Source organism: Myotis lucifugus, unplaced genomic scaffold, assembly GCF_000147115.1.
Source record: "Myotis lucifugus unplaced genomic scaffold, Myoluc2.0 scaffold_5, whole genome shotgun sequence".
NCBI lineage: Eukaryota > Metazoa > Chordata > Mammalia > Chiroptera > Vespertilionidae > Myotis > Myotis lucifugus.
In genome coordinates this window covers 10898658-10914749 of record NW_005871053.1, presented here as the reverse complement: position 1 = coordinate 10914749, position 16092 = coordinate 10898658, and the positions used below count along the sequence as shown (strand labels likewise).

General features: G+C 40.2%; 1 protein-coding gene across 3 annotated transcripts in view; it reads left to right on the top strand.

The window, feature by feature from the left end:
* The window catches only part of GORASP2 (golgi reassembly stacking protein 2), a 31909-nt gene that overhangs the window by 12231 nt on the left and 3586 nt on the right, over positions 1-16092 (top strand). Inside the window, exons 3-9 of one of the 3 annotated variants that reach the window (XM_023745001.1) lie at positions 905-1108; positions 1507-1593; positions 2795-2925; positions 8486-8618; positions 10169-10286; positions 14687-14773; positions 15434-15654. In XM_023745001.1, coding sequence (XP_023600769.1) covers positions 905-1108; positions 1507-1593; positions 2795-2925; positions 8486-8618; positions 10169-10286; positions 14687-14773; positions 15434-15549 — 876 coding nt within the window. In that variant the 3' untranslated portion in view covers positions 15550-15654. Of the gene's footprint in view, positions 1-904; positions 1109-1506; positions 1594-2794; positions 2926-8485; positions 8619-10162; positions 10287-14686; positions 14778-15433; positions 15655-16092 lie in introns of those variants that run through there. The other 2 variants (XM_023744996.1, XM_006083150.3) reach the window with 2 other exon arrangements.

The following is a 16092-nucleotide window of genomic DNA, read 5'->3' as shown; positions in this document are numbered from 1 at the left end:
GAAAATGTCAAATATAAAATACTATACTTGACACTCCAGCAATTGTTTTAGGGGAATAAAATCACTGGAGACTTTTACTTTAAATGTTAAATATTTAAATGTTTTTATGCAGAAAAAAATATTAAAACATTTGCTTTTTTTAAAGATGTCAAACTTTTGTAGGTTATTGACAAATGACTCTCAACTTGTCAGTTTTCTTGTGTATATAAGTAATGTTACTAGAACCAGATAGATGTGTTCCAAAAATGCAGAATTAAAACCACTTTTTATAAGTTGCTTTCAGTTTACCTATAATAAAGCCCTGTAGGAAGGGAATTACATAATTTCAGCAAAGGAAATTCTTATGACAGTGGCTACTTGGTTGGCTTATTTTTTTCACAGAAGTGTTGTTTTTATTACTTTTCAACATCTACATAATGGCCTTTATTCATTTATGTAATGAAATATTTAACATACTGCTTCCATTTTCTTTTTCCTGCCAGTTCCTATTAAATAAATAAACTTTATATTTAGGAGTAGAATCCAAAATTAAACTTCAATGCCAGCAAACGTTTTAGATTTTAAAACCAAAGTCATACCAATCCTGTTAGTAATATGACTTCTTATGGAATATTTTGGGGGTTTTATCACTGAAGCCCTAGATCACTTCAATCCATGTTGGGTTGCAAATTCCGTAATCTGTAGTTAGTTGTTAGAAAAAAGTCAGAAGTTGTTGCTAACAAGGATTGTTCTTACCTTCTTAACATTCTTTTACTTGGAGGAACTTTGGAATGTTAATGAAACCTTTGCCCATAGAATGCTTTGTGTTGATTAATATTACTCCAATAGGCCATAGGATGCTTAAACTAAGGTAGTTAACATTACATTTTTATTTATTAAGAAAAATAATTTTATGTGTTCACAGAATAAAGACAATGATACTCTTAAGGATCTACTGAAAGCAAATGTTGAAAAGCCTGTAAAAATGCTTATCTACAGTAGTAAAACACTGGAGCTGCGAGAGACCTCAGTCACACCAAGTAACATGTGGGGTGGCCAGGGCTTGTTGGGAGTGAGCATTCGTTTCTGCAGCTTTGATGGGGCAAATGAAAACGTTTGGCATGTGTTGGTACGTATCACTTGTAAGCTGCTACTTGCAGTTTAAGAAGCAGTGTAGAAAGGTGTTCTATCAGTGGTTATCTCCAGTTTGGTTGAGATTGTAGGGATATTATTATTATTAGGCTATTTTAGTTCTTGAAAATCAGAATTCATTTCTGTTAAAATACATGTTATTTTTTTAAATGCATGAGGTGAGGAAGAGAAGCAAATAATGATTTATCTGTTATGAGAAGAAATGTTAAAGGAGATAGCTATAGAAGTATTTTAAATATTAAAGATTATGTGACATAACAAGACAATTACAAATGTAGGGGTTTTTAATCATTATAATTAAGGACTGTGAGCTATAAAATTTGGAAGATTATTTTATGTATATTAATTTTGGGCTGTGTTTTTGTGTCACCATAGGAAGTAGAATCAAATTCTCCAGCGGCACGGGCAGGTCTTAGACCTCACAGTGATTATATCATTGGAGCAGATACTGTCATGAATGAGGTAATTAGTCTGTTTATTAAAGAAAATTATGTAACATTTTCTTATTAATGTTTAAGTTCAGAAGTATATGTGCATACTTTGCAATTAGAGTTGAAATTTGGGTCTTTGCCGGTCAAGATCACTTATGCCAGGGAGTTAAACAGAACATCTGGGAGGTGTCTCATTAGTATAGCTATGGGTGGAAATGCATACTGTGTAGCAGTTGCACAAATTTTGTGTATGGCATATAAAAATCTCTTATGGCCCTGACTGGTTTGGCTCAGTGGATGGAGCGTCGGCCTGCGGACTGAGGGGTCCCGGGTTCGATTCCAGTCAAGGGCATGTACCTTGGTTGCGGGCACATCCCCAGTAGGGGGTGTGCAGAAGGCAGCTGATCGATGTTTCTCTCTCATCGATGTTTCTAACTCTCTGTCCCTCTCCCTTCCTCTGTAAAAAATCATTAAAATATATTTTTTAAAAAATCTCTTACATACCTCAAGGCTAAATCAAATCCTCATTTTGGTTATTGATTTCATTTTCTCTTCCTAAAAAGAGGTCACAAAATTGGCTCAGCTATTTTAATTCTTTTCCTTGCCTGATAGCTAGTGAAAGTATATATTGCTAAATCAAAAATGAGAGAAAAAATAAGGTGCCCAGATAACCAAGTCTTACTCATAGAGAGCAAAAGCAGAATACATAGGATTTGTGTGTAGAAGAGTTTTACTAAAATTGCTGACTAGGTCTTATGAAAGTGGACATAGGCCTTGCATGTAGTAAATAGGTCATATATTAAATTAAACCCTTGTTTGAGTATCAGTTTTAAGAAATGATGTTTATGTTTGGGGCAAGGCCCACAATCTGTGTGTATGTGTTTCTGTTTTTTCATCCTTACCTGAGGATATGTTTATTGATTTTAGATATAGAGGAAGAGAGAGAGAGACATTAATATTGATGTGAGAGAAAAACATGAATTGGTTGCCTCCTGTATGTGCCCCAACTGGGGATCAAACCCTCAATCTAGGTATGTGCCCTGTCTGGAAATCAAACCCACAACCTTTTGGTGTACAGGACGATTCTCCAACCAACTTAGCCACCCAGCAAGGTTGTGTGTTTGTGTTTTTTAAAGTTTCCAGGTTACTATTCTGATATTAGCCAGGTTTGAGACTCACTGTTCTAAAGTTCAGTAACATAAAAATATTTTTCTCCTGTGATGTTTTTGCAGTCTGAAGATCTGTTCAGCCTTATTGAAACACATGAAACAAAACCATTGAAACTTTATGTGTATAATACAGACACTGATAACTGTCGAGAAGTGATTATTACACCAAATTCTGCATGGGGTGGAGAAGGCAGGTATGGTCATTTTTAGACTAAATTATAACTGCTTAAACTTAGATGTGTTGTAAAAATTGATGTTTTCATTTTGAAACTAGAGGCCAGTGCACAAAAATTTGTGCACTGGGCGGGGGGGGGGGGGGCAGGTGTCCCTCAGCCCGGCCTATGCCCTCTTGCAGTCTGGGACCCCTTGGAGGATGTCCACCTGCTGGCTTAGGCCCGCTCCCTGGAGGATTGGGCCCAAGCTGGCAGTCAGACATCCCTCTGGCAGCCCGGCAGCCCTCGGGGGATGTCCACTTGCCAGCGGGAAGCAGGCCTAAGCTGCAGTCGGACATCCTTAGCGCTGCTGAGGAGGCGTGAGAGGCTCCCACCACCACCACTGTACTGGCAGCCATCAGCCTGGCTTGTGGCTGAGCAGAGCTCCCCCTGTGGGAGCACACTGACCACCAGGGGGCAGCTCCTGCATTGAGTGTCTGCCCCCTGGTGGTCAGTGTGTGTCATAGTGACCAGTCATTCCCAGTCGTTCTGCTGTTAGGGTTAGTTTGCATATTACCCTTTTACTATATAGGATAGAGGCCTGGTGCACGGGTGGGGGCCAGCTGGTTTGCCCTGAAGGGTGTCCCAGATCAGAGTGGGGGTCCCCTGGGGTGCCTAGCCAGCCTGGGTGAGGGGCTGATGGCTGTTTACAGCTAGTCACACCCCCTTCAGGGTGGGGGTCCCCACTGGGGTGCCTGGCCAGCCTGGGTGAGGGGCTGATGGCTGTTTGCAGGCTGGTCACACCCCCTTCAGGGTGGGGGTCCCCACTGGGGTGCCTGGCCAGCTGGGTGAGGGGCTGATGGCTGTTCTCAGGCTGGTCAAGCCCCCCCCAGTGAGGACCCTCACCCCATGGAGGTTTGGCCAGCCTGGGTGAGGGGCTGAGGGCTGTTTTCAGGCTGACCACAACCCCTTTAGGGTGGGGAGTCCCCACTGGGGTGCCTGGCCAGTCTGGGTGAGGGGCTGAGGGCCGTTTTCAGGCTGGCCAACCCCCCCGGCGACGGAAGCTCCCAGCCTCTCCTTTTTTTCTTTTCTTTTTTTAATTCTGGGATTTATTTACCTTCTATAATTGAAACTTTGTAGCCTTTAGAGGAGCTCAGAGCCGGCCAGGGTGGGTGGGAGGGAAGCCTCCTGCTCGCTCCAGCTCCGTGGCCACAGCCAGCTGAAAGCAGGTATCTGGGGTTTATTTACCTTCTATAATTGAAACTTTGTTGCTTTGAGTGGAGCTCAGAGCCGGGAAGCTTGGATTCCTCCATCATTGGGGCAACCAAGCCTCTTGCTTGCTCCAGCTCCGTGGCTGCCGGCCGCCATCTTGGTTGGGTTAATTTGCATATAGTCGCTCTGATTGGCTGGTGGGCGTGGCTTAAGGCATAGCAAAGGTAAGGTCAATTTGCATGTTTGTCTTTTATTAGTGTAGATAAGTTATTGCTTTATTATAAGACATCTCTTGAAAAAAGGAAAGCATTGACCTAGAACAGGGGTGGGGGGCCTTTTTTCTGCCAAGGGCCATTTGGATATTTATAACATCATTCGTTGAGTATAATTCACTTAATATAAATTTATGTTGCTATGAACAAAGCTCCTAGATTTATTGAATTTTGATTCCCGCCTGTGGTTGCCTTGGCAGGGCCAGACCAATTGATTTTGAGAGCCTTATATGGCCTGTAGGCCGGATGTTCCCCACCCCTGATCTAGAATATTGAACCTAAATTCATTTAAAAAAATGTTTAAATTTTTTTTTTAAGAGAGATAGGCAAGGAGAGGGATAGAGAGGAACATTGATTAGCTAGCTGCCTCCTGCATGTCCCCCTTTTGGGGGTTGAACCTGGGACCTCTTGGTTCGTGAGTTGAAGCTCAACTACCGAGCCACACTGGCCAAGCAATAATTCTTCTTTTAAAGTACATATTTAGGAAGACTGGTATATAGACTATAGTCCTTTTTTTTTTTTTTACTGACCTAAGAGGTAATAGCCTTTTTTTGTTTTGTTATTTTAATCAAATAGTTCAGTTTTATTTTATTTTCCTAATTCCCCCCTTCAACAATGGGGCAATACAGTGTAACTTTCTCTAGCTGCTGGGAAGATTTCTTAGACTTTGTGGAAACTGTTGGATTTCAGAAATAGATAGGCTGATTTCAACCAAGAATTAGACAAAATTGCAATAACCATAAAACTCAATTTAGAAAGAGGATCAAGCCAAGCAGGTAAACAGATTTTATAAAATCAGTTTTCTGGGACTGTTTATCAAGTCAGTTCCCTAATTTCAAAAAGCTAAAGCAAAGCATGCTGATTTACATTGCTTTTTTTTAGTTCTTTCAGCTGTTGCTTAAATTGTACAAATTTTTCAATATTTTGAAAGTCCTAAGCCTTTTTTAATTGGAAGAATTATTAATCACTAGGGGCCGAGTGCATAAATTCGTGCACCTTGAAAGGAACTGTGGGCCATGAGGCTGCAGTGGGCACAGGGGTGGGTCTCAGCCCATCCTCTGTGCCCTCACCCGGCCCCTACTACCGCGGCCCCCAGTTCCCTGTCTGCCGGCAGCCCCACTCCCGCCGCTGCTGCTCCCACACACTGATGGTGCCAACCCCACTCAAACCCACTGAAGGTGTGGAGCCGTTGGGGCCGGTGCCAGTAGTGGGTGCGAGTGGGGTGGCTGCTGCCCCGATCGCCCCTCAGGAGCAGGGGGAGGTGGAGAACCCCTCAGGGGCAATCGGGACAGCGCTGGGCTCTGGCAGTGGGTGGGAGCGGTAGTGCCGGCAGCGGGTGCGAGTGCCGGCTGGAACCATGGTGCATGGGAACAAAAAAATTTTCAGTAACTACCAGAGGCTCTCCCTGATGATAGCAACTGGCACCCCGCCTTGGTCTGATGCCCCCACTCACTGCTCCACCATCCCGCCACGGCCGACGCCCACCATGTTCTGCACTCTGCCGCCTGCTGTCGACGTCTGCCGTGTTCTGTGCAGACCCCCTGGTGGTCAGTGCATGTCATAGTGACCGGTTGTTGTTATGCCATTCGATCTATTTGCATATTAGCCTTTTATTATATAGGATAGTAATTATTATAGGAAAGCTTAGGGTTTGGAAACTTCCAAGTGTTTTGTAAAAGTTCTGCCATTTGCTGGGAAAAGGATGACTTAGTTGATGCAGGCAGAGAAAAACCTCTATTTGCTCACACTATTACCTTTACCCACACTACCTGAGAGTCTATGTTGCCATCAGAATGCTGAGTTGTTGCAATTTGAGAAAATGAGATAGAGCTCTCATTTTAAGAATCTGGCCTGCCTGAAGCAATACTTGATCAAGTTGTCATTGTTCATTGTCCAGGTTTATAGCCACAGAATATGATCTTAAGACATTCAAAGTCAACTAATTTCAGAGGGACTGCCACATAAAACTAAATTTTTAAGGAAGCTGCTGTATTTATTAGAATGGCAAATTTTCAGTTTACAAAAGAAACTAATAGGTTCTCCAGTTAGAATACTTAGGTCCGATTAGTACCACAAGATTGCTTGGTGAGCATAGAATCAACGTGCAAGGAAGAGATTCTGCAGCTGGGGAAGTCATCACTAGTTCTTTAATTTTTAATTACACTGCTACATTCTTGTTCTTAGAGCCCTTCTTTTCTAGACTCTGGCAATTATTCCTTTTCTTTGGAAGACATTTTTCCTTTTGACATGACTTAGTACCATTGATCAGCCATTGGTTTAAACAGGCCCATACATACCATTTTCCTGAGTCTACTCTCATTTGTCATGTGTCTGCTTCTGGTTTTTATCCCCTCCTCTGAGGCTGTCCACATTTCATTCATTACAGCATATTTCTCTTAGTTTCATTCTTGGGCTAGCTTTAAGTTCGCAGAATGTCTTGCTGTTGCCTTCAAGTGCCTCTCTATCACCACTTAGTTATTTTGATTAATAAGCACCTTGTTTTAAAATGTAACTACCTCTGAAAGGCTATCATCGATCAGTGTAAATTATTTAATCTTACTCCCTTCAAATTTATCTGAGATCCAGTTCAGTGAGAATTGCAGTTTTGATGGTAGAAGGAAGGGAAAAAAAGTGAGAGCAGGAACAAGTAATTTTGTAATGTGAAGCATCATTGTGAAATCAGATTTGCATAAGGAAAAGCTTAAGTTGGCCACTGCCTGCTCTCCCAGCTTTTGGTGGTGGTAATACACATAGAAATAATAAATGCCTTGGCAGGGGAGAGGCACAGACATGTCTGCCTGGCCTACTCAGAAAGTGTCAAGTAGTTTGGGAAATAAAAGCAATCACGATAGAAACAGTTGGAACCTGATTATGATGGGCCTTAAATACCATGGTCAGGAAATTAGTATATACTTTGGTCAGTGGGACGATGATATTGTATCAGTGGGGGCTCTTTGGTTCCAAACAGTAGAAACCAGCTGTCATTGCTGTAAGCCAGTGGTTCTTAACCTTCCTAATGCCACAACCCTTTAATGCAGTTCCTCATGTTGTGGTGACCCCAATTTCATTGTTATAAATTGAACATAATTAAAGCATAGTGATTAATCACAAAAACAATATGTAATTATATATGTGTTTTCCGATGGTCTTAGGCGACCCCTGTGAAAGGGTCGTAGCCATGGGCAGGAGAGATGGATTGGCTTTGGTCACTAGCAACTCCTTGGTTTGGGCAGGAGAGGCCTTCTGATTGACAGTCACACCAGTACTGCACACAACAGCAGAGAAATAATTCTCCAAAAGGAAGAAGGAAAAATAAATATTGGGAGGCCAATAGACTATGGAAAGAAGCAATGTAATCATATCATTAAAAAGATGGCCTCGCCCTAACCAGTTTGGCTCAGTGGATAGAGCATCAGCCTGCGGACTCAAGGGTCCCAGGTTCGATTCCGGTCAAGGGCATGTATCTTGGTTGTGGGCACATCCCCAGTAGAGAGTGTGCAGGAGGCAGCTGATCGATGTTTCTCTCTCATCGATGTTTCTAACTCTCTATCCCTCTCCCTTCCTCTCTGTAAAAAATCAATAAAATATATTTTTAAAAAATAAAAATAAAAATCATCATTCTCCTCTTAAAAAAAAAAAAGATGGCCTCTGGTAACAGTAAGAGGATGAATTGGAGTCTGGATTAATTTGGATTGATTTTTGTTGTGTTTTGAAATAGAACTATGAGATGTGTAAATTACATTATCATACAGAAGTGCTTGGAGCTCTTCTGTGCAAAGACTATGGCATTCATTCAGCAAATAATTATTAAGTGTCTACCATGTATCAGGAACTGCTCAAGGCATTAAACAAAACAAGGTCTCTGCCCTCAAGAACCTTAACATTTTATTAAGGGAGACAGAAAATAATATAAGGTGTGTTGGATGGTAATAAATACTTGAAGAAAAATAGAGTTAAGGGTAATGCCCATGGTGGTATTTCATAAGAGGGTGGTCAGGGGAGCCTCTGATAAGATGACATTATTTAAAAGAATGGAAATGTTTTTTTATATTTCAAAACCTCAATGAAATGCAAGCTATGACTGATAACAGTAACTTTTAAAAATATTTTTTTCATAGCCTAGGATGTGGCATTGGGTATGGTTATTTACATCGAATACCTACACGCCCCTTTGAAGAAGGAAAGAAAATATCTCTTCCAGGACAGATGACTGGTACACCTATTACTCCTCTTAAAGATGGGTTTACAGAGGTAAGACAACTTTACTATATGATTATATCATAAAGTTTCCACCAAAATGACTTGAGTGTTGATGTATGTGGTGGTAGCACTAATTGTTGTAGGGTAGATGATGAGTTAAGTATTGACCATGCTGAATTTGAATATACATTTGGATATTCTACAGGTATGGATTTTAAGAAAGAAGACAAGGCTAGAGATATAGATTTGGGAATCATCAGGAAAGAGAGGGTAATTTAACCCAATGAGCATTAATAAAAATTGTCAAGGGATTGGCCTCTGAGTGAGTCGAAGGACTGACATTGGAATCTTGAACATTTCTAGTATTTAAATGGATGGGCAGAGAAAGGAAGCTCATGAGAGGTCCAGGGGGAGAACAAAGCTTTAAGAAAAAGGGAGATAGGGGGTGAATGGTGAATGATTAAGTGATGATAGCTGGTGTTTATTATTTCAAGAAACTTGACTGGGAAAGCAAAGAATGCTAGGTGTGTGGGGGGACTGTTACAGGATCAAAATGAAGCTTTTTAAGGAATAAGAGATACTTGCACAGGATTAAAGGCCTTTAAACTGTATCCTAAGCAGGCCTCACAGAACGATTAACTCTTGTCTACACAACTAATTCAAAACCAAACATCAAAAAAGAAAATGCTACAGTTGTAAAGAAAAGGCTGCTACCACTGTCATTTTATGGTACACATTTTGACCAGATTCTAGAGAAAGTGAAGAGGAGCTCTGAAGTAGTATAACCTCCACTTCCTCCTCATCCCCACCATTGGCTTATGGCCAGAGCAGCGTAGTTATATGTTGAGACTCCCCTGCCCATATCTGCTGCCCCTAACCAGATGAGCCTCTAGGACAGTCAGAAGACAAAGGATGAAATAGCAACTAGGGAAAAGGGCTATTATATAAGTATGTTGAAATGTGCTAGAAGGCATTGGAGCTAGCAGAAATAGAGTATTCAGAGGTAAAACTACCTATCCACCCATGTGTATAGAATCCATATAGACTCATTCATTTTCTCTTGCTGGAAGGTAGAGATCTGGCTGCCACATTCATTCATTGATGAAAAAAGATAAGGTGGACTTATGAGGTGAGGCATCTTGAGAAATGTCTAAGGAATTTATCATGGTTTTAAGACTTCCATCTGATTTCTTCCATGACCAATGAAAATTTAAAACAAAAATTGGCTGAGAACTCAAAGAAGAAGAAAGCAGTGGTGATATAAGGGTTGAGTAAAGTGATTTTTGGATGGCCCGGAATGAGGAGGATAGAATCTACTCCTAGTGTGGAAGTAGCTATAACAGTGTGTGTAAAAAGGTAGATGCCATGTGTCAAGAGACTGGAAGTGACAGGATGGGAAGGTAGTTACAGTGCATAGTCCTTGGCATATACCAACATTAGGAAAGAGTCCCAGAAGGCAGAAGTGCTGGGTTAACATATTTGACAGTATATGATCAAAAAATCTGTAGGACCGGTGAGAGTCAATATTTATATTTTCTTGTAAATACACTTGAGTAATTTTTTTTCTTTCTACTTTTTCTTTTTTTTTCCGGAAGGTCCAGTTGTCCTCGGTTAATCCCCCATCGTTGTCCCCACCAGGAACCACAGATATTGAACAGAGTCTGTCAGGACTTTCTATTAGCTCAACTGCACCAGCTATCAGTAATGTTCTCAGTACAGGTACACAGAAAATGTATTCTGTTTTTCAGTCTACTTTGTTTGACCTGATACTCTTTTCTGTCTCCCGCTATACAATTTTAAAAAATCGATGCCAGTATACTTTGAAAACTGTAAATATGCTCTGTATTGACAGGCCCTGTCTGTGAAACTTAGTACTAAATCACCATGCATTTGACACACAGCATTTAAACCTCTTCTCAGTATAGTTCTGACTTTGGGCTTCTCTTAATATTGTACAAGTTGTAGAGCCAGGACTCTACCTTGAAATTCTGTTTAATTGCTCTGTTTATTCAACAGATGTTGCATATCCCTGAAGTGGTAAACACTGGGGATACAAAAGTGAGCAGGATACCATGTATTCCTTTCCTAGGAGCTCAGTCTTGCTCAGGAAACATGTGTCTGTCTCCTTTCCTTTATTACTTGTTCTACCTAATACATATAGTCCCTGTTTGTTTTTGTGATGTTATTTTTTTTAATACATTTTATTGATTTTTTTACAGAGAGAAAGGGAGAGGGATAGAGAGTCAGAAACATCGATGAGAGAGAAACATTGATCAGCCGCCTCCCGCACACTCCCCACTGGGTATGTGCCCGCAACCAAGGCACATGCCCTCAACCGGAATCGAACCTGGGACCCTTGAGTCCGCAGGCCGGCGCTCTATCCACTGAGCCAAACCAGTTAGGGCATGTTGTTATTTTTTTAACAGCTTTATCAAAATCTAATTCACATACCAAACAATTCGCCCATTTAAAATATACATTTCGGTGGGGGTGGTGAGTTTATTTGCAGAGTTGTTTAATCATCACCTCAGTCAATTTTAGAAAAATTTTATTACCCCCAAAAGAGACCCTGTACCCATTATCAGTCACTTCCTATTTTTCCCCAATGTTCCCCCTCCTCGCTTGGCCTAGGCAGTTACTGATCTACTTTCTTTCTATGGATTTGTCTAATCTAGGCCTTTCATATAATACTAGGGGCCCGGTGTACGAATTCGTGCACGGGTGGGGTCCAGCTGGGGGGAGGGGCCGAGGGAGGTTGGCCAGCTGACCCCACCCACGGCTGGGCTGGTTGGCCGGCCGCAGTGTGTGTCATAGCAACCTGTCGTTCCGGTCACTTGGCTTTTATATATATAGATAGATATGTGCAGTTTCCTGTGATTGGCTTCTTTCACTTTGAATAATGTTTTTAAGATTCATTCATGTCATAGCATATATTAAAACTTCGTTCCTTTTTATGGCTAAATATTATCCCATTGGATTGATATTCCACATTTTGTTTATTCATCAGTTGAGGGACTTTTTAAATTATTTCTACTTTTTGGCTACTATTAATAGTATTGCTATGAACATTTGAGTACAAGTTTTTATGGAATTGCTTGGTCACATAATATAGTTCTTAACTTGGTATGTTGGTAGAGTTTATTTTTTTCTTTCCTTTTTAAAAAATCTTCTGTTTTTTGGTTTTCTTCCTTCGTAATACTATACCTAGAGTATATTATGTACTCAGATATTGAGTAAGTGAATTAAATACTGACATGGTTTAGTTTTATTTCCTTAGTACTTTTTATTCTTGAGCTATTTGTATTCAATATTTGCTTACATGTTCTGGAATGGATTTAAAACAGCCCAGCAAGATATACTTAAGGTCAAGAGTATAATCTCTGGAGTTGGTCCCCTAGGTTCAAATCAAAGCTTTTTTTAGAATCTTTGTTTTTTCCCCCCAAAGAAGTGTTTTTCTAGATGAATTTTTAAATTTTAATTTCTTATAATTAAAAATTTAACTCAGAAATGGGTAGAATAGTATAACAAACCCTCACTATCCAGCTTCATTTGTTATCAGTATGGTGACATATCTTCCCACCCCTACTCTTTGTTGTTGTTTTTTCCCAGTATATTTTTATTGATTTCAGAGAGTAAGGAAGAGGGAGATAGAAAAATCAATGATGAAAGAGAATCATTGATCGGTGCCTCCTGTTCACCCCGCACTGGGGATTGAGCCCCAACCGGGCTTGTGCCCTGACCAGAAATCAAACTGTGACCTCCTGGTTCATAGATCGATGCTCAACCACTGAGCCATGCCAGCCAGACTTTTTGTTAAGTTTTTTTCCCAACTTGATTGAGGTGTTATGTGCATACCATAAAATTAATTCGCTGTAAATATACAATTCAGTGTCTTTCAGTATATTTAAGTAGGGGGTTGTGCAGTCATCACCACAATCCAGTTTCAGGACATTTCCTAGGTGACATTAACTATTAATGTCATCAATATCAAGTCTTAGATACAGTTGGGAGGGATTTTAAAGTTTGTTTCATATAAGTGGTGTTTGAATTCTTTTTATATTATGATTTTTTTTTCTTATACCCCATCAGATGCTCCTGTAGTTTTCCTGAATAGACTTAGTGAAGGTGGATTGGGGTTCTTCTCACGGCAGAGGCTGTATCTGTGTCTGAGTAACTCTACCTGCTTTAGAGTAAGAGGGTTCCTATGCCTTATGATAAGTCTTCTGATTTTAGAGGACAGCTAACATAACATCTCTCTTCAAGTCCCAGTTTCTTTTTGACATTTTAGCTCTTCCCTCATTACATTAGAGTTATACAGTACTTGTATTATCTTACAAGCACATGCACTGAGATCCTTGACCTTATAACACTACAGAGAAATGGTTTCTTGAATATTAAAAGAAAGAGTATAGATAAAGCAGTAATTGCTCAAAAGAGACTGTAAGATACTAACATTTTCACTTCGAGTAACTCAGTTTAAAAATACTCCTATGTCCTAGCATCATAGTGTGAGAAACAATTTTTTGTTAGGCATTTATTTTTCTGTCTTTGCTTTTATTTTATTTTTTTAAATATATTTTTATTGATTTCAGAGAGGAAGGGAGAGGGAGATAGAGATAGAAACATCAATGATGAGAGAGAATCATTGATCAGCTGCCTCCTGCACACCCCCTACTGGGGATCGAGCCTGCAACCCGAGCATGTGCCCTTGACTAGAATCGAACCCGGGACCCTCCAATCCCCAGGCCAACGCTCTATCCACTGAGCCAAACCAGCTAGGGCTGTCTTTGCTTTTAATTATATTGCTGCAAAGTAGCCCAAATAGTAACTGTAGAAATATAGAAATATATGGTTTTTAAAAATGACTTCTCTGTGGGTTGATAATTTTTAGATTATGAAAGTTTTAGAAAATGAATGTATCATGTTGAAATGGCATTAATCAGTGTGACCTTTCTGGTACACCCCCACAACACTTCCCGACCCCCTTCTTTGCTCAGTTTTTCTGCAGAGAACTTACACCATTTTACATACTATGTATTTTATTTGTTTAATATTTGTCTTTTCTGGCCTTCATTAGAATGTAAATTTCGTAAAGGTCTTGATTCCTATTTTTTTTATGCTGTGAAGAGCCTCCGGGTCTAGAACAATATCTAATATATAATAAGTGCCCCTCAAAAACTTGAGTAAATGAACGCACCAACCAACCATCCAACAACCTCTTGGAGAGTCTGATAAAAGCAAAGAATCCTCTTCTACTTTTGCATGCCTCCAATTTCTGCAGTAAATATATACATGAATAAATAAATATCTGAAGATGGTTGCTTCATACTTTTAGGCACAATTCATTTCTACTACTGTATTTAAGCAGATCTCTATAAGATTAAGATAAAAACTAGAATTCATTTGCAATATTACTATCGTTTTGACATCAGCAAAACCTCCCACATAAGTAGGTGAGAAACTTTAGTAGGTAATCTTGATCAGGCAGTATCTTAAGAGTTATTTGTATATAAAGAACATAGCCTCCTCAAGCTAGCATAAGTGAAAGTGGGAATGTGCTGGACCTCAAAGAAGTGTCACAGAACCTATAGTCAAATGGAAATGGAGATCCAGGAAGCCATGTCATTCTCTCCATCTCTGGAGGTTCACGTGCTCTTTTGTCTCTTTCCTCTTTCAGAGCCCAGCACTCACTGTTTCATCAGGCATATGGCTCCCAGCCCTCCAGCAGGCCCAGGTCCCCATGGTTTCTTAGTTCAGGAGCCCAATGGAGACTGACTAATCTTTGCATTCCATTTCCAGATTTGCAAAAACAATTTTGTAATCTAACCCTGCTTAGGTCAAGTGTACAAGTCTCATCCAGTGAGCTTAGCTGGACTGGCTTTGCTGAGCCTCCCGCCCTCTCGGCCCAGGCTCTAACAGTTTTTGTTAGGGGCCATGGGCAGAGTAGATAGACCAGCTGTGACACCTAGTGACACAGCCAGAAATTAACTAAATGAAGTCCCACTGACCACCTGGGGGGCGGGGGAGGGTAGGGGGACTAAACACTGTGAATATAATCTGTTTATTCTTTGTCAACTGAATTTGTTATAAATTTTTAAAAGATTGTACTTTTATTTTAGGTGTACCAACAGTACCATTATTGCCACCACAAGTAAACCAGTCCCTCACTTCTGTACCATCAATGAATCCAGCTACTACATTACCAGGTAAGCAGCAGGAGACTTGAGATGTATGTAATAAGAGCATTACTAACATTTTGCATCTTAAAAAGCAATGAAAAATGTTACACCTATGGAGTGACTTTTTATGTCTTTTAATCTCATTTTGCCTCTGTAACTTTGTGATAAATGAGAGCAAGAGGAAATGAACCAACTTACCACCCCTTCCCACCCCTCATGCAGCATGAGGCAGGAATAAGAAATATGTTCAAGTTCGGTTCTTCAGTGCTTCCTTAGTTGGGCTTTCTCATAGTTGTCTACTAGTATGTGAATATACATTATGTCCTGGGAGAGAGCACTCCTTATCTGCATCTTTAGTAGCTTGAACATTAGATTAGATTTTGGTTTATTTCTCTTACTGTTCCCAATGAACACGAGTCCCTTTATCTTGCAAATAATAATCAAGTATTATTTCACTGATCAAATATATTTGCATTGTGGGAGTCTTTAATTATATAGCTAAAGATGTTGTTTTACAGACATATTAAGCCATTGTTAACCAATTAACCAAGTATGTACACACTCAAACACAGAATGATAAAGCAGGTGTGATAAAATGTTAACATTTGGGGAATTTGAGTGAAAGGTATGTTTGGGGATTCTTTATATCGACTGCTTTTTGTAACCCTAAGTCTGAAATTATTTCAGAATTTGAAAAAAAAAAAGGCCAGAGAGACTATAAACCTCAACCAACAAAGAAAACTTCCATTCCATTTTACTACCATTCTTGCTGGATAAATCACCCCTTTCTCCAGACACTTTGACCTCATCGTTCTTGCTCTTGGGTTTAGAACAGCGATTCTCAACCTGTGGGTTGCGACCCCTTTGGGGGTCGAACGGCCCTTTCACAGGGATCGCCTAAGACCATCGGAAAACATATATAATTACATATTGTTTTTGTGATTAATCACTATGCTTTAATTATGTTCAATTTGTAACAATGAAATTGGGGGTCACCACAACATGAGGAACTGTATTAAAGGGTCGCAGCATTAGGAAGGTTGAGAACCACTGGTTTAGAAGAATTAGTATTTGTTTTAACTCTTAGCCATTCAATCAGTTAGGTATAGAAAGACATTTTGCTTCGCCTCACTAGCGAGGCTCAGTAGTTGAGCCTTTACCTACGAATCTGGAGGTCGTGGTTCAATTCCCGGTCGGGGCACATGCCCGGGTTGCAGGCTCAATTCCCAGTGTGGGGCATGCAGGAGGCAGCCAATCAATTATTCTCTCTTATCATTGATGTTTCTATCTCTCTCCCTCTCCCTTCCTCTCTGAAATAAATAAAAATATATTTTAAAAACAGACAT